At 41.5% G+C, this 18,316-nt stretch overlaps 1 protein-coding gene across 14 annotated transcripts in view; it reads left to right on the top strand.

The window, feature by feature from the left end:
• The window catches only part of Setd5 (SET domain containing 5), a 79,096-nt gene extending 61,344 nt beyond the window's left edge, over positions 1-17,752 (top strand). For all 14 annotated transcript variants that reach the window (XM_035448621.1, XM_035448623.1, XM_027429048.2 and 11 more), the window contains 6 exons: positions 4,207-4,454; positions 8,763-9,233; positions 12,760-13,058; positions 14,314-14,447; positions 14,871-14,959; positions 15,576-17,752. In XM_035448621.1, the coding sequence (XP_035304512.1) occupies positions 4,207-4,454; positions 8,763-9,233; positions 12,760-13,058; positions 14,314-14,447; positions 14,871-14,959; positions 15,576-16,184 (1,850 nt within the window). In that variant the 3' untranslated portion in view covers positions 16,185-17,752. The remainder of the gene's footprint in view (positions 1-4,206; positions 4,455-8,762; positions 9,234-12,759; positions 13,059-14,313; positions 14,448-14,870; positions 14,960-15,575) is intronic.
• Positions 17,753-18,316: the final 564 nt, after the last annotated feature.

Raw genomic sequence — 18,316 nt, 5'->3', positions numbered from 1 at the left:
GTTTTAGTATAATTTAGGGTATCCAGGGTTTGGCTAAGTGATTAAAAGTGCCTGCTGCACAAGCAAGCCTGAAGACACAAATCCAGATTCCAGAACCTTGTAAAAAGCAGAATGCATGGGATGCACCTGTAAGCCCAGCACCCAATGTATGAGGTGAGGTTGTGGAGACAAGCCAGAAGAGCACAGGACAGTGAGCCTGGAGTATGCTGTGCTATAGCGGTCCTGCTTCAACAAGGTGAAAGGAGAGAGCAAATTCCAAAAATTACCTCTGGCTTCCACACATGTGTGGTACAAATGTGCACTTTTTTTTCTCTTAAGTATAAATTGGGGCAGGAATATAGCCAAAATGGTAGAGTGCTTACCCAGCATGTGTCGATGTCCCACAGTTGAACTCTCAGAACAAGATAGTATGGTGCTTCACACCTGTAATCCCAACACTTAGGAGACGGTGGCAGGAAAATTACCAACTGTAAGTTCCATCTCAGCCTAGACTACATGTTGGGCCACAGTGAGAGATCTGCTCTCAAACACACACATAAACATACTGAGTTATAGGCTGCTGGGCTATTTATTGTGAGACCTTTAAAAAAAAAATGGAGGCATGCTACTAAGGCTGACAACTTGGGCTCAATCCCTGAGACCACATGGTGAGAATCAGCTCCTAAAGTTGTCCTTTGACTTCAAAGTGCACAACATAGCATGCATGCATCCATACACATTTACAGATGTACATGAAATAAAATTTTTGAAAACAAAATAGGGATTAAAAATTAACCCTAAAGGTGGTAGGCCAATAGGTGGCGTTTTCATAGTTCAGGGATATAGAATTGCAAAGGCCTGATTGTAACAGGCAGAAGATAAATAAATGATAGATACATTTAGCTAATAAAAGCATTGTAACAAAAACAATAAAAACTTTTTAGATTAATTTCTTTTGTATATGAGTGTTTTGCCTGCACATACCATGTACATGCACCACATGAGTACTTGGTGCCCATGGAGTTCAGAAGAGGGCATTAGATCCCCTGAAACTGGGAGTTTTAGTTGGCTGTGAACTGCCATGTGGGTAGCTGCAAGAGTAGCCAGTGCTCTTAACCACTACCATCTCTATAGCCCCAGTAAATACATTTAAAAGCAAATAAACTAAAAAAGTATATTTGTAACATTTTTGACAGTCAACATCTTTATTTATAGGACCCTTATAAAACAAGAAAAAGACATGCATACTGATACAATGTAAGCTGAACATGGGCAGATAATTTACACAGGAATAAATACAAAGGAAGTAAGCATATGTAAACGTGTGGGTGTTCATGTGTGAAGACCAGAGGAGGCAGTCAGCTGTCCTGCTCTGTAGCTCTTCATACTGTTCCTTTGAAACATCGTCTCACTGAACCACCAAGCCCCGATAGTCTGGTCCACCACCTCCACCTCCCATATTAGGGTTACAGGCAAGCGTGCCACTATATCTTACTTTTCATATTAGTTTTGGGGATCCAAACTCACATTCTCAAGTTTGCATAGCTTCCAGTCCCATAGTCATTCTTGAGGGGGGGGAAAGACAACAAAAGCCCTATATTTATCCTAACAAATAACAAAACAAGTACAGAAGTAGAGAACAACATTTTTTTTTTTAAATCATTGGAGTACACTTATAATTGCAATAAAGGAAAAAATTTAGCACTGGTTAAATTTTGTTGATATTAATGTCACATACACATTATTAAAAGGTATTCATAAATCATACATGGTAGCACATATCTGTTTCCCAGCTTTTGGAAGACAGGAGAAGGATGCTAGTTTGAAGCCAGCCTGAACTTTAGGGCCAGTTCAAAGTAAGACCCTATTTCAAAAACCCACGTGACCCCCCCAAAGAACAAGACTCTCAAAAATTTTTTCAGTATTAGAGAATTCAGTATTATTTTAACTTACATGTGTGGGCTTAAATGCACGAATGTTTGTTCACATAACCTTAGGAAGTATTGAGTCAAAGTTTTTAAAAATATGTGTGTGACAGAGAAAGAGATAAAATTTGACAACTGTATACAAAAAGAAATAGGAAAACAGAGGGCAAAGACCTATCAATTCTGGCAGTCATTAGGTCTGTGTTCAGTGGATATCATTAAATGGATAGCAGTGGTGGTGCATACCTTTAATCCCAGCACTAGGGAGGCAGAGGCAGGTGGATCTCTCTGAGTTCGAAGCTAGAGTGGTCTACAAAGCTACACAGAAAAAAAACCTGTCTCGAAACTCAAAAAGAAAAAAAAAAAAATAGATAGCTCACTCATTAATTTTATGGCAGTTCCACCCAGTTCTTACCACAAAATGTCTGCAGTAGTTAACTCATTTGAACTCTCAATAGAGTTCTTAAAGATTGGGTTTGAATTAGAAATGTTTAAAAGTTACTGTGCAGATTAGTCTTGCATTACATGTTTGTTTTTGTATATAAGTACATTAAGGAGGATAAAATAACACATGCTATATAGACTGATTGGAAAAATACTCTTTCAGTGTAGGGAAATGAAACTCCTGAGAAAGCAGAACAATAAGTATCCTATCCATTTAAAAATAATCAGTGCCTCATACCTCTTTGTATTGGCTACCCTGTTAACTCCAGTGGTTTTGCTGTTCCAGTTCCATTATCACCAGAGAAATCTTCCTAAGCACATCTCTGATCCAAACTTTGCTTTGAAGGTCTGGTATAATTGTCATTGTTCCACCAAGCCATGGAGCTACAGTTTAGTATGCTTTTATTAAGAGTGTAGACAGGATGGCTAGAGGTGGAAGCTCTCTGTTTGGCAAAAGTACCTGTCTAGGGTATTCAAGGACCCAAATTTGATCTTCATCACCGCATGAGGTAGGGACCATTGACCAGGTGCTACAATGTCTAGTCTTTCTTTCAGTACCTCAGAGTCTTCGTCTTGGATACAGGGTGATGACAATAACAGAAATTCTAGGATTTATAGGCAGCTTAAACTTTCATGTCAAGCATACCATACAATGCCTGGTATACAAGAAACACTCAGATAATGACGTTCTTTTGTTTTCTGAGAGATGGAACCCATAGTGTTGTTCAGGCCTAGGCTAGCTTTCAACTCTTGGGCTCAAGCAGTTTTTCTACTTCAGCCACTTGAGTATCTGGGACTATAGTCCTTTGACACTCTATCTAACTTTACCTGCTTTGAAGGTTGTTTAAGTGTACATTTGTTGTAATTTTCATCATTACTGAGGGGCCACGGTATGCACAGTCAGTTCTCTCCACCTTTATGTGGGCTATTGGCATTGAACCCCAAGCACCTTTACTCAAGGCTCATTTTGTATCCCAGGCTGACCTAGAATTTGAGGCAATCCTGTCTCTGCCTCAAAAGTGGTGGGGTTACAGTCAAGCTTGATCATACTGACAATAAACTTAAGATATATATATATATATATATATATATATATATATATATATTAGATGTTTCTCTAAGCTCTTTGAAAATAGAATAAATGTATAATTCACCTAACTTTGCATGTAGTATATACTAACTAAATAAGTGATCTTTTAACTATAAGTGAGTAAAAGTATATTTTTGCTCTGAGCAATGTTTTGTCCTGAAGGTCCTCTTAAAAACAAGTAACTACACTATATCAAACACAAAACACGGTCACTAAAATAGTATAGTAACTTGCTTTTCTAGGTGGACCTAAGAATACAGTTAGTTTAATCATAAGGAGTCTTGGGCTGTTGTTTTTTAACAATTGAGAAATTTTTATAAGGACCATTTCTAGCTCTTAGTATTTGGCATTTGAACACTAGGAGCTAGATAAGGATCCAAGAATATGTGTGTCTCCTACTCAAGAGTGTTTGCTGAAAGAGCTGCTGGAAAAGTACACAGATATATAAGAAAAAATGAACATGGGTATGACAACCTAGCAGGTGGTAGTATAGAAGTAGAGAGTGGTTTAAATAATCATCTTGGCATTGATGGTTAAAATTGTTCAGCTTCGTGTGGGATTTCTCTAGGACATGGAATGCTTTAGAAGTTATATTAATTATAGTGATTAGAAGTATGCTTAGGTGTGGGGTTTGAGTAGAGGAGATCATTTAATGGGATGAGTCTCAAAAAGAGTTAGGACCCATTGCAGGTTAGTGGTCGGTGCCTTTGCTACTTAGCCTTACAGTAAGATATGATTCAGCTCTCATCCAAGCTTTGTGTTTCACAGACTTACTGAGCCCATTAAAGAAATGGAAGTCTCGATATCTGATGGAGCAGAATATCACCAAGTTGCTTCGGCCTCTGTCTCCAGTTACACCACCCCCTTCCAGCTCAGGCTCAAAGAGTCCCCAACTGTCCACACCTGGCCAGACTCACCCAGGAGAAGAGGAGTGTCGAAATGGATACAGCCTCATGTTCTCACCAATCACATCTCTTACTACTGCTAGTCGCTCCAACACTCCTCTGCAGTTTGAGGTGATTAGGGTTTGGTTGTTGGGAGTGATGAGTATAATACCACCCATCTGTTTATTGCTTAGGTATAATAATTATTATTTAAGGCCATATCTACTTCTCTCGTGTTTATTAATGTATTTTAACAGCTAGGAGTGTAGCTCACTTGGCTAACATTTGAAGGCCCTGGGTTTGATTTCCAATACTGTTAAAAATTAAAAAATAGTACTTTAAACCGGGCGTTGGTGGTGCATGCCTTTAATCCCAGCACTCGGGAGGCAGAGACAGGCGGATCTCTGTGAGTTTGAGGCCACCTTGGTCTACAGAGCAAGTTCCAGGACAGCCTCCAAAGCAATACAGAAAAAAACCTGTCTCGAAAAAACAAAAGAAAAGTTTTAAACAAGAAAACATGGAATTTAAAGACATGGGTCAGCAGTCAAGAGCTTGTTCTGTTGCCAGCAACCAAATCGGGTGGGTCACAACTACTCCAGCTCCAAGGGATGGAACTCCCTCATGTGTCTTCCTCGGGCATCTGCAATAACATGCACAAACACGTACACATTCACACATAATTTTTAAAAAGTTAAAATATTTCAGGGGTTTAAAAAACTGGTTCAGCAATTAAGAGTACTTGGTGCTCTTGCTGAGGACTGGGCTTTGACTACCCACATGGTAGCTCACAATCTTATAACTCCAGTTCCAGGGATCTGATGCCCTCTTCTACCTTCCACAGGCACATGCAAGTTTAGCACCTATACCTAATATATTTTTAAAAGTGGGGAAAAAATAGGTAATTATTCAGAAGATTATCAGGAAGGAAGGAAAGAAAATAAGTTGAATAGCAAACTTCAGGTGCATGATTATAAAGTTCTTATTTTAAAAGGCAGTGTCGCCATTCTCACTATTACAAAAACAACTCCATCCTACCAGTCTTTGTCATCATTCTGAGAGTGACAGTCTTTCCTATATTTGAGTACAGAAAGGTTGGTTTACAAGCTTTTATCATTGAAACTGTGACACAGAGAGTACGCCATACATCTATAATCCCTGCAGTTTGAAGGCACCATTAGTTTAAAAAGGAAACAATATACTGAAAGGTAATACAATATGAAACTTCTATATTGTTCTAATGTACAATTGTTATTTGGGAGAAGTAGTGTTGAAATAAAATTTTCTGTTAAAACTTTTAAAAGTAACATAAAATGCACAGGCTAGAATGACCATAGTTAAGGGCTCTGGCTTTTCTTCCAGCAGACCCACATGGCTCTTCACAGATCTGTATTTCCCTGGGGATACAATGCCCTCTTCTGATCCTTCCAGGTTCTTCACAGACATGCAGGCAGGCAAACACAAACTAAAAAATAGAATCTCAAAGTTTTTTTGATTTTTTTTTTTAATATCAAAAAGGTGTCACAGATAAAAACCAACTTAAAGTGAAAAGGCAAAAACTTTGAATAGGAAACATAACATGACATATCTAGTTCTAAGGGGATGAGGTACACAGTGAAAGAGAATGATCCCTTCAGGAATGGAAAGAATCTAGAGGAAGAGTGAAAGCAACTTGAGAGAACACGCCCACTTAGCCTTGTCTTTCCCTTCTCATGTGCTCTCAGATCTATACTCTGTCTTACACAGGTTCTAGCACCATCCCCACTGAAAAACATTCACTATCCAAACCGTGTTTCCTCAAACAGCTCCATATATCCTATTATGGCATGGCATATGTCTGCTATCTGGGCCACAGTCACTGATAGTCTGTATATTGGGAATCTTCCTCCCTCCCCAGCCCATGGTACCCTGAGTCCTTGCCATAGCTGCCATCATTACTTTCCTGTTGCGGTTCATATCATCCATCAAGAATTTACTTTTGAGTCCCCAGGTATAGAGAGGTAGTGCCTTAGCTAAGTGTCCTATCCTGTGTATCCTATGTAGGTCACAGACATATATATATATATATATATGTATTTTTTGAGGGGGGTGTGGTTTTTGTGGTGGGTTTTGTTTTATTTTTTTGTTTGTTTTGTTGTGGCCCCTAAAATATAGTGGGTTCTAACTGCTAGAGATGCTCAAGTCATAGAGGAACTGGCCATCTTCCTCTTATGTTAATTCCTAGGTATTCCCCTGGATAACTGATAGACCTGAAACTAGTAAGAAAGTGAAGAAAGATAATGATTAGGGTAAAGGTAGATAAATGATAGAGGTAAAGGAACAGAGTTCCTCTTGGAAGAATAAGGGGTAGGCTGCTCTCCTCACCCCATAAGAAACACTAAGTCCTCAAAAAAAAAAAAAAAATTAACAATGTAACATTTCACCTCTTTCCTGAGTTCTACTTGAGGCATTTACTTACAGCTTGAAACATTATACCCAGTTTTCCTTAAGTGCTTTCCAAGACACCAGGAAGCATTTAGCAAATCACTTTGTCCTTGGAGATGAGTTCTACAGTTAACATTTCTCCTGTCCTTTCTTAACCACACCTACCCCCACCGCCAAAAAAAAAAGTAGTGGCTAATACCCATGCTTGCCTTTACTTTCTCTTATGTTTTGCTTCTCAACTTGGAGTAGATGCATAAGATGATGCTTTTTCCTCCCATAGAGCATATCCTCCCCTGAGGATTCCACTGTACATAAGCCTTAGTTCTGTCACCTGAGGTAGTTATCACACTATCTCAATCACACATGGAGGCTGAGAATGAGCAAGGTCCTGAATAAGTGGGGTGCTAGGCTGGAGGACAGCCACTCATTCACAGCAAGTAGAGTGAATCTTCTGTATAACTGGAAATAGACCAAGGAAATTTAAGTAGCTGTATATATGTTGTGGGATCGATTTTGTTGTCATTTGGGGGAAGCAGTAGCTGAAGAGTTTCATTAAAGAAGAAAATCTTCATGGGATACAAATTCTATGTGCTATCAGAGCCTTGGTCTGCTTGTTAACAAGGAAAGTGGAGTTGGTAGGCACTGTCTCAGTGTTCATCGTGCTATCAACATATTATTGAGGTTAAACCGGCAGCTCTGCATTGGGCTTTGGGTGATAGTTGAGCAGCTTCCTTGGGAATCCAACTTTCCTCAGCTTTATTTTCTCTGAAGCTCCTTACTGGGTGTAAATATTCAAGAAACCTTAAGCCCACACTCTGTCTTACAGGCTCTGTTCTGCAGTGGCTGGAATATTGTTGCTTTACAAGTGAATGACACCTCTAAGGCTATCAGTGGGTGCTTTTGAGTACTTTTCTTGGAAACTCTTCTGCTGTAAAGATCCTAAATTCAGATTTTAGCATTAACTTTGATTATAAACTTTAGGCAAATGTAGTAATTACTAACTATAAACTACATGGTACCTTTTCCTCTTAAAGTTATAATCTCTGTATCTTTTAGAAATTAATCTTTCATCCTACTCACTAAAATAATTAGGGCCCAACTCCCTGAGAATTAACCAAATTCTGAGTCCGTGGGATTTTCTGTAGATCATTAAGAAACTGAAAAGATTGTATTCCACTAGTTTACTGCTGATTTCCTGAGTGTTATGAGTCCATCTTGTTGGAAAAGTATAGGTTATTCTGTTCTGGATTATTAAAGATTCCTATAGAGCAGGAATTTGATATTTGATGTGGTATTTGGGTTTCTGATACTTTCTTTGTAGGCAGTTGACCTAGTGGAGGAAACCTTGATGTTAAGAGATAAGGATAAGCAATAGTAGGTGAGTTTTATCACCGGTGCTCTTCAGTGGTAGTCATTGCAGTCCTTTGATACATTGGTAGACAGCAGAGGACACAAAAGAATTGAACAAACATAATTGAGAAACATAATTCAAGGTGTAAGTTAATGAAGAACACGTTGATTGTTATCTTTAAGGCCACTCTCCTACTGAACCAGTAATTGACATGCTTGGCTTTTCAGCTATGTTCTACTTCTGCACCTTCCTTCACCATCCTTCCATTGATACTAATTTAGTAATACATAATACTAGAAACCAGCAATTTAAAACTTTCCTGTATTGTGCATGGGGCTCAGATATTCCCCTGACGATGCTGCCAGCCCCCAAGTGTGCTGTCAGCTGAGCATCAGTCTGATGAAGGCTGAGCAGACAGAGTAGTCATGTTGTCCAGTTGCCTGGTGCCAGCTTTCCCAATGTTCTCATGCACAAACACTGAGGCTCCTTAGTAGTCTGGTGGGTTGACACTTTGTTTGCGTAATGGACTTTACACATGTTAAGGAGTCTCTCTCTTCTGCTTCCATCCCTCTCCTTGTACACCTGTGTCCCTTTACTTCCCTTCTGTCCATTGGCTTTTCCCTTTCTACCATGTCACATATCTCTGTTGATTTTTTTTATCCTTTCAGCTTTGTCACCGAAAAGACCTGGATTTGACAAAAGTGGGATACCCAGACTCCAGCACTCACAGCTGTGCTGATAGGCCTTCCCTGCTCAACTGCAGTCATCCTGACCTGGCTTCTCATCCGCCTGTTGCTCCAACCTCAGAGGCTGGCTTCCCAAGCAGGAGTGGAGATGGCCCTCAGACATTGTTGAGAAACTCAGACCAGGCGTTTAGGACAGAGTTCAACTTGATGTACGCCTACTCCCCTTTGAACGCTATGCCTCGAGCGGATGGACTTTATAGGGGGTCCCCCTTGGTGGGGGACAGGAAGCCTTTACATTTAGATGGAGGATATTGTTCCCCTGCAGAAGGCTTTTCCAGCAGATATGAACATGGCTTTATGAAAGATCTCTCTCGTGGATCCATGTCACCTAGTGGTGAAAGGGCCTGTGAAGGAGTCCCATCTGCTCCTCAGAATCCCCCACAAAGGAAAAAAGTAAGTATTCATGTTACATGGGACCTCTTTTAAAGACTATTAACCAAATAATTCAGAACTTTCTAAGGTCCAGTGCAAAACACTTGTCCTACTCTCCGTTGTAATCTGTGAAAAGTAGATCTTTTATTTACTTCTTTGGTTTATGTGGGGTGTGGGGTGAACATGCCAAAGGCATGTGTGGAAGTCAGAAGATGACTTGTGGGAATCCTTCCACCATGTGAGTCCTGGGACTGAACTTGAGTTGTCTTCAGTGTTGGCATCTCTCAGGCCCTGAGATGTAGGCTGTATTAGTACAGCTGGTAAGTGTTGTGAATAGCTGAGAGGACCGAAGTGTAATCAGTAGAAAAGTACTTGTGTAGCATGAGTAAGTTCTTTCATCTCCAGTATCCTAAATACAAATAAAGCAAATATCCAGCCAGGCATAGTGGCACATACCTATGACCCTCGCGTTCTGGAGTGGGATTGCAAAACTGAAGCCATACTAGCCTTTTTAAACACACAGCAAATTTTAAATAGCTGTCATGTGCAACTGAAAGCTAGAACATTGGAAAGAAAACTGAAAGCTGTATTACTTGCAGAGTTCAGTTTGGGACACAGCTTTAAGATCATCAGATGTGTTCTCTCAGACAGATTTATAATCTCAGCTGCCATTTGTGAAGTTGAGGCAGGAAGACTGAGATCTGTGCCAGAAGCTGGAAGACTCAACTTGAGTTCCCAGCTTCTGAGTTAGGTGGTATACAGCTGCTTAATATATTAACTCTGGCAGTGTTAATTTACAAAATACTTAATAACATTGGACTGGATAGATGTCTCAGCATTTAAAGAGGACTGACTGCTCTTCCAGAGGATCCAGGTTCAATTCCCAGCACCCACATGGCAGCTTTCAACTGTCTGTGACTCTAGTTCTAGGGGATCCAGCAACCTTACATAGATGTACATCCAGGCAAAAGCACCATTGCATATAAAATAAAATAAATTATTGAAAGAAACTATATAACATGACAAATGTCTTTGCGTTTCTGGTTTCATTTGTTACATATGCGGGTAGTTGAAATTAGAGTTTGCTTCAGAACTATTTCTAAAATATATTGGGCACCTGTGATGTGCCAAATTTTTCTACTGAATATTAACAATAAAAAGCCAAGGAATGAGTTCCTGGAGAGATGTCTCAGTGGGTAAGAGCACTTACTGATTGTCACAGGAGCTTAGTTTTAGAACCTAGCACCTACATAGAATATCTCACAAACACCAATAACTCAACTCCAAGGCATCCCACAACCCCTTCTTCCTTCTGAAGCCACATAAACATACATATGGGAAAATAAAATAGTTTGGGGGAGTATTTTAATTTGGGGGCGTTTGATATGTTTTGATTTTTCAAGGCAGAGTTTCTCTATGTTGCTTTAACTGTCCTAGAACTCACTCTTTAGACCAGACTGTCCCCAAACTCACAGAGATCCACCTGCCTCTGCCTCCCAAGGGTTGTGATTAAAGGTGTTCACCACCACTTCCATCTAAAAATATAGTATTTTAAAGCCAAGGAAAGGCCAGTAAGGTGGCTCAGTGGGTTAAGGCACTTGCTGCCGTGCTTGACAAACCAGAGTGTGGTCCCTAAGACACACATAGTAGAAAGAGGGAACTCAGTCCCCCAGGTTGTCCTTTGACTTACACAATTTAGTGAATAAGTAGATAAGTTTTTGTTATGTTTGTTTTTTAATTAAAGCTAAATAAGCTTATATGTAGTGCCATACATCTCTGTTATCTTTGTACCTGGAAGACTGAGGTAGGTAGGTCCTAAGTAGCAGGCCTGCCTGGGCCACATAGATCCTGGCACACACATACACACACACAAACAAAACAAAAATACAAAATTTTGAAAAGCTAAATACTAGGCTATAATCAAGCAGTTGGGAGGTAGAGGCAGGAATTTGGGAACATACAGGATATAAGACTATCTTCAAAGAAACACAATTCTTCCCTTCAGAAATAAAATACATGCCAGCAAGATGAGTTTAGCAGATAAAATTACTAGCCATGTAGCCCTGACAACCTTAGTTTGATCCCTGAAACCTTCATTTAAAAAGCCAGAGCCAGGATTGGAGAGGTGGCTTGGCAGTTAGAGCTGCTCTTTGAGAAAATAAGGTTCAAATCCCAGTACCTACAGGTTCACAATAATCTGTGACTCCAGTCATGGGGGATCCGGCACCCTCTTCTGGCCTCTGCCATCATCAGCCAGGCACATGATGCACAAATACACGTGCAGGCAAAACACTCATTCACAAAAAAAAAAAAAAAAAAAAAAAAAAAAAGATTTAATTTTTAAACCAAATCCAGATTGAGTAGCTCAAGTCTGTAATCCCAGCCTCAGACTTCATAGCAAGACGCAAAGTAGAGATAAGAGAATCAGCCAGAAGTCCACTATGCGGTCAGTGCAAAAGCAGAAATAAGACAAACTCCCTCAAAAAGTGCCAACTTCAGAAAAGTTATCCTCTTAACCCCCATATACGAATCATTATATTTGCTTGTATATATACACACAAAGGAAAAGTTAAAAGCCCAGTAAATTTAACCTATACCTTAGTATAATTTTTATCTTAAGAAACAAGATTCTACAGTAGGTTCAATAAGCAATAGAACACAGTACTGGGTGGACAGGAAAAGGGTCTGTTGTTGACAGCAAGGAGAAAAAAATGGGTAAAGATTAGAAGGTGGATTGAGGATTTGGGTAAAGTTTTCGGGTTACAGGTAGGTTGCTGAAGTCTATAAATGAAATAATTTCTTCTTGCTTTAAAATACTTCTATTCCATTATTATAATATAAATAGCCCCAAATCCATGTGGTGTCAAAATTTGAGAATAATGAAGAACCCTGAAATAAATGCTTTTTCCTCTTGGTAGTACTTTATTGTGGGTTAGTCTGTTTGTTTTTGATGGAATGGGTATTTTAGGTAGTTAAGAACCATTTTATCCAAGGTACCTAAGAATTCCATTTTTCTGGCCTACTCTTACGGATGTCCCCATTGTTGGACATAACTGATAGGTGACCAAGATGATAGTAATTTCTCAGGTTCCTCTGAAGAAAATCAAAGGGTACAGTCTACTTAAGCACCGTTCTTCAAAAATGCCATTTAGGATGTTCTTTTCCCCTCACCTGTTTCAGACTGGCTTGAATCTGTAGCTGTGATGACATCTCTTTTATACCTGAAAAAGGTGGTTATAGAGGGGTTAGAAAGATCCTCTAATGGTTAAGAGCCCATATGCTTGTCCAGAGGATCTGAGTTCAGTTTCCAACACCCACATCAGATGGTTCACAACTGCCAGTAATTCCAGCTCTCCAGGGGTATTCCAACTCAGGCACCTGTACTCAGCATACACAGATGTACAGATACGGTTTTAAAATACAATAAAGGTTGTCATAATTGGGGCCTGCTTTGTTTGCATGGCTTGCAACTCTTTACCCAGGACACTCTTCTTTTCCCTGTTACCAGTAAGCCACTCACTAATGATAGTTTCTTTTTCTTATCTAGGTATCCTTGCTGGAGTACCGCAAACGGAAACAGGAAGCTAAGGAGAATTCTGGTGGGGGAAGTGACTCTTCACAGAGCAAAAGCAAGTCTGCAGGAGCTGGGCAAGGCAGCAGTAACTCTGTTTCTGACAATGCTGCCCATGGTGTGCAGGGATCCTCAGCCCGAACCCCCTCATCCCCTCACAAAAAATTCTCCCCATCTCATTCCTCTACATCACATTCGGAGGCAGTAAGCCCATCAGATTCCAGGGGCACTTCTTCCTCTCACTGCAGACCTCAAGAGAACATCAGCAGTAGGTGGTAAGTTTATATCTAACTAGCTATATAATGAAATTCAGGTAGAAAGTATTCCAGTCATTCCCAGTTTTTCCTAAAATGTATAGGAGTACTTACTGAGACAGGCAGCCGAATCCTTACCTTGTAGAGTCTCACTGGAAATGTGTAGTTGTGGGGAACCATAAGTGGTTTCATTAAGAGGGTTCTTTGTCTCAATTTATATGAAAGGTAAGTAATAGACCACCCAAGGTGCATGTTTTTTTTTGTGTGTGTGTGTGCACGCATGCTTGCACCGTCACGAAGGTGTACATACATGCATGTGGAGGTCAAAGGATACTCCGGGAATCAGTTCTTCCTTGCCACTATGTTGATTCTGGAGATTGAACTTGGATCTTAGACCTGGGAACAAGCACCTTTATCTTGCTGACTCCAAGTTGTTCTAATTCAAGAAGAAATCTATCCTGTGCAGCTAGCATTTACAGAATGATGAGATAACTCTGAAAGTACTTGTCTGGTTTAGGAGACATCATAGAAAATCAAGTAAGTAATAGTAATGACAAGTTCTGGGCATTGGATGAAATAGGAATCCAGGTTGGTTTTGTTTTCCTTTGCAATTTTTTGAGGCAGGGTCTCACTCTGTAGCCCTAACTGGACTTGAACTCTTTGATCCAACTGCCTTTGCTTCCTGGGTGCTAGGATTATAAATATATATCACAGTACCCCCAGCTAGGGGAACAATACTTATTCTTTATTTTTCTTCAGACATGGGGTGGAGGATACATTGGCATGGTACATTTGGAGGCCCATGATCAACACTGAGTGCCTGCCTCTATCACTTCCCACCTTGTCTTATAAGACAGGATCTCTGATTGTACTTCGAGTTCACTGGCTAAGTCAGTCTGGCCAGTGAGCTCCAGGGACCCTCAAGCATAGGAATGTTGAAATGAGCTTGGAAAAAAAGAGACAGTCTCTTAGATTATATTCATTAATCTAAGAATTCTATATTAATCCACAGTATATGTGCCAGGAACACAGCTTCACAGAGGAGAGACTGTGCTATGGCCAGCCAGGCAGTGTTGGCACACACCTTTGAGGCAGGGGGATCTCTGAGTTCAAGTCCAGACTGGTCTACAAAGCCAGGACTATATAGAGAAAACCTGTCTGGAAAGAAGAAAAAGGAGAGCGGGCTTCTACTACACCATCTTTATTGTGGTTATTTGATTCAGACTCTTGGCTCTTAATTCCTGTTGCTTAAATTTACACCCTGGTGCTTTTTCAGGATGGTTCCTACATCAGTTGAACGACTCCGGGAAGGAGGAAGCATCCCTAAGGTTCTCCGAAGCAGTGTGAGAGTGGCCCAAAAGGGAGAGCCCTCTCCCACATGGGAGAGTAACCTCACAGAGAAAGAGTCAGGTGAGCTAAGGTCTAAGTTCACAACAAATGCTGGAATAAAGTGAGTCCATTTCTGACATGCTTGGGTTCTGCTCTATGCTAGTTTCCAGCTCAGTCTTGCTCTCTGGGCTACATTATTCACGAGATCTAGCATTGCTTGCTCTCTGTCTGCTCTTTTTCCAAGGGATACTTTTCTGTAATTTTCATCTCTCCAAAGTTCCGGAGCTCCACCTCCCTGAAGGATGAAGAGAAAGAAGGAGACAAGAATAAGATGAGGCATTTAAAATTTAGCGCATAATTAACCACTTACTTGGCCCTCCTGGCATGCTGCGCTCATTTTACCACAGAGGGCAGCATGTGTTGATACCATTGATGATTTGACTGGACGATATCTATTTCCTAGTATTCTGAGAAGCCAATGTTGATTCTTGTAATGCCTTCCAGACCCTGCAGATGGAGAAGGCCCAGAGCCATTGAGTTCAGCACTCTCTAAAGGAGCAACTGTTTACAGCCCTTCCAGATACAGCTACCAGGTAAGTCAAGAGATTGCTGAACTCTAGGGAAAGGGATGCCTATGGAGTTTATTAGATGCTGTATTCCTAGTCATGAGACATTGTCAGCTGTTGACATCACATAGTATCTCAGCAGCCCTGTAAGTCACATCATTTGCTTACCTCAGGGATCTCAATAAAGCAAATGAGGTAATCAGAGACATTTAACTGCTATTGTGTCCTTTAAATAATGTTTTTCGGGGACTAGTAACATGGCTCAGTGGGTAAAAGGCACTTGTAATCAAGCCTGATGACCTGAGTTTAATCCCAAGAATCCACACATTGGAAGGAAAGAATGGACTCCTAGTGTCCTATGACTTCCACATTAGTGTAGTAGCACATACATATACACCACTTTTTAATGGAAAGAATAAAAATAGAATGCTGTATCCAGGTGATGGGGGGCACTCGCCTTTAATCCCAGCACTTGGGAGACAGGGGCAGGCAGATCTGTGAGTTCTGAACAGCCAGGGTTACACGGAGAAACCCTGTCTCAAAAAAGCAAAATAATAATAAAATGAAAGTAGAATGTCAAACACTACACACCATTGACGGGACCGTGTTAACTTCCTTATGCTTTCTTCCCTACCCTTTGAAGCTCCTGCAGTGTGACAGTCCCCGGACAGAATCACAAAGCCTCCTTCAGCAGAGTTCGTCCCCTTTCAGAGGACATCTCACCCAGTCTCCAGGATACAGTTATCGAACTACTGCACTGAGACCTGGAAATCCCCCCTCTCATGGTTCTTCAGAATCATCCCTTTCTTCCACATCCTACCCCAGCCCTGCCCACCCTGTGTCCACAGACTCGTTGGCCCCATTTACGGGGACTGCAGGGTATTATAGCAGCCAGCCGCATTCTGGAAACAGCACTGGCAGCAATCTTCCGAGGAGGAGCTGTTCTTCAAGTGCTGCTAGCCCTACCCCACAGGGCACTTCAGACTCACCAACCTCAGACTCGGTTTCTCAGCCCAGCACAGGAACTTTGAGTTCCACCTCCTTTCCTCAGAACTCTAGGTCATCATTGCCATCAGACTTACGGACTATCAGTCTGCCCAGTGCTGGGCAGTCAGCTGCCTACCAGGCCTCCAGGGTATCTGCGGTTTCCAATTCACAGCACTACCCACATCGTGGGAGTGGGGGTGTACACCAGTACCGACTCCAGCCACTGCAAGGGTCAGGAGTCAAGACTCAGACAGGACTTTCCTAGGGCTTCTGGATATGGGCAAACTGAACTTGATGAGCCCATAGCTGCTTCCTTCCAGCTGCCTCTGGAACCAAGGCCGAGCATATTGCTGGGGAAGAGGGGTACAAGGTGCCAGAGGAATGGGTCTGGTCAGCAAGAAATGAGACTTGTGGTCGTGACTGGCCTCCGGCCTTGGAGAAAGATGTAAATCTTGTCTGAAGCAGAGACTATAAAGAAGTTTCTCCCTGCTGTTAAGGGTACATTGTTAACAAGCAAATGGTGTTTCGGTTAGTAACGGTTCTAAGTGCAATGACTTGTGTTGAAGCCTATGTCTCCCATCCTTGCCTGTAGCCTGTAGTCACTTGTGCAGTAAGGACATCTTTTTCAATAAAAAAAAAATAATTTTTTTTCTTTTCAAAAGAAAAAAGTGGAAAGAGCCAATCTCAAAGCCCCAAGCCATCTGAGTAGTGTTAGGGTTTTATGCACTTAAGAGGGGGGAAAAAAAGGTAGGTATGTAAATGTTAGCTGTGAGACAACCATTCCAAAAGCAGGTACATGATCAAGGTGTTTCCACCAGGAGTGCTCCCTACCTTTGTCTTAAAGCCACCAAGAAATGGGCAGAAAGGAATGCTTGCTGCCTACTCTGAGGCTTGACTGGCTATCTGAGAGGAGCTGGCAGTCAGCTCTTGGTTATTGGAGCAGATTTGGGATGGATAGGGCCTCAGCTGTTACCATCCCACTGCTTCCACATGTCATGGCTTACTAATAGTGAGGTGAGTAGAGGAGGAGTGGTCTGGGGAACCTTTGAATTTAGTTTTCCTATTCCCAGTTAATCAGGAGTTGCTGTCCTAAGAGCAGGACTGCCTCCATGACTGAGAAACATGCACTCATGACTGCAGGGTAAGAATGGGGCAGATAGGATTGTAGAATGGCACCGACAGGGCTGTGATTGTGTGGGGTCTGCCCCACGTTTCTTTGGGGGATGCTTACATGAGAGTGGGCAGATTGAGAGTTAACAAGTTGCCCATACCCCTAACACTGTTCTGGATGAGAGACAAGAGCAGACTGGCTTCTCCCCATCAGTGCATTGTGCCTGTTGTACACCCCTGGAGGAGCCCTGGAGCCAGCCCAGGCGGGGTACACAATCTTTTTAAATTCCATATGGTTGCCAGCTTATTTCTTTCACTTGTTTACTGTAATACCTGGCGTGTTTTTATTTATCTAATTTTGTATTCAGCTATAACCATGGTAGGGTAGTGAGTGTATGACAGTGTGATCCCTGGTGCTGCAGTGGACCGTACTTCTTTTGGACAAGATATACTGTGAGTCTCCCTCCTTACCTCTAATCTGTTTTCTTTCCCATTCCCCAGCCTCTTTCATCTCCTTCTTTTCTACCCTGACCTATAACTATCATATGCACAGTCTTCTCTCTTTGTGTGTGACTGTTACAAAATTTCACTTTTCAAAATTGAAATCAGGTGTTTGCTCAAATGAGGGGAGATTTTTCTGTTATGGTTTTAGATTTTTGTTTTTAATGCTGAACCCTCAGCATAGTACTTTTCTTTTTGTTGTTTTCCCCACAAACCCATCAGTCTGGGAGAGCATTGGGAGTGGAAATCATGTTGCCTGGGATGCCGGTTTCTTTGTATATTATATAAAACGTATGTAAATGTCTCTCCATTTGGGCTGGGGTTTGCATTCTCCCCTTGGCTTTTAGCCAAGGGGAGAGGCCAGCGGGCAGGCGGCCCTCACCCTGCCTGGCACGTGCAGAGACCCCAGCCACTCTGTGTGGGCAGGGTGCTGTCAAGACCAGACCTCTGGGGGGGAGGGTGGGGGGAGGGGGGACTCTTGGAAGGGAAGGAGCATCGCTTCTTCCTCAAGTGGAGTGTTTACACCTTGCTGTAACATTTGAACTTTCACAAGAGATGTAATAATTTTGATAATAAAATTCTTAACCATAATCATCATAATGTTGAAAATATGTTTGTTCAGTTCTGGAAGATAACTTTCCCCGATTTAACCTTACCTGACCGAGTACTAAATGGACCCATGTCCAGAAGAGTTGCTCTTGGTGGGTTTTGGCGTATAGTGGGGCCAGAAATCCCGATTCATCGTCCTCTGGCCATATGTGATTGGTATCAGGCCAATATTAATGC

Source organism: Cricetulus griseus, chromosome 8 (assembly GCF_003668045.3).
Source record: "Cricetulus griseus strain 17A/GY chromosome 8, alternate assembly CriGri-PICRH-1.0, whole genome shotgun sequence".
NCBI lineage: Eukaryota > Metazoa > Chordata > Mammalia > Rodentia > Cricetidae > Cricetulus > Cricetulus griseus.
Note: the sequence above shows the minus strand (reverse complement) of the source record. Positions and strands in the feature narration are given on the sequence as shown.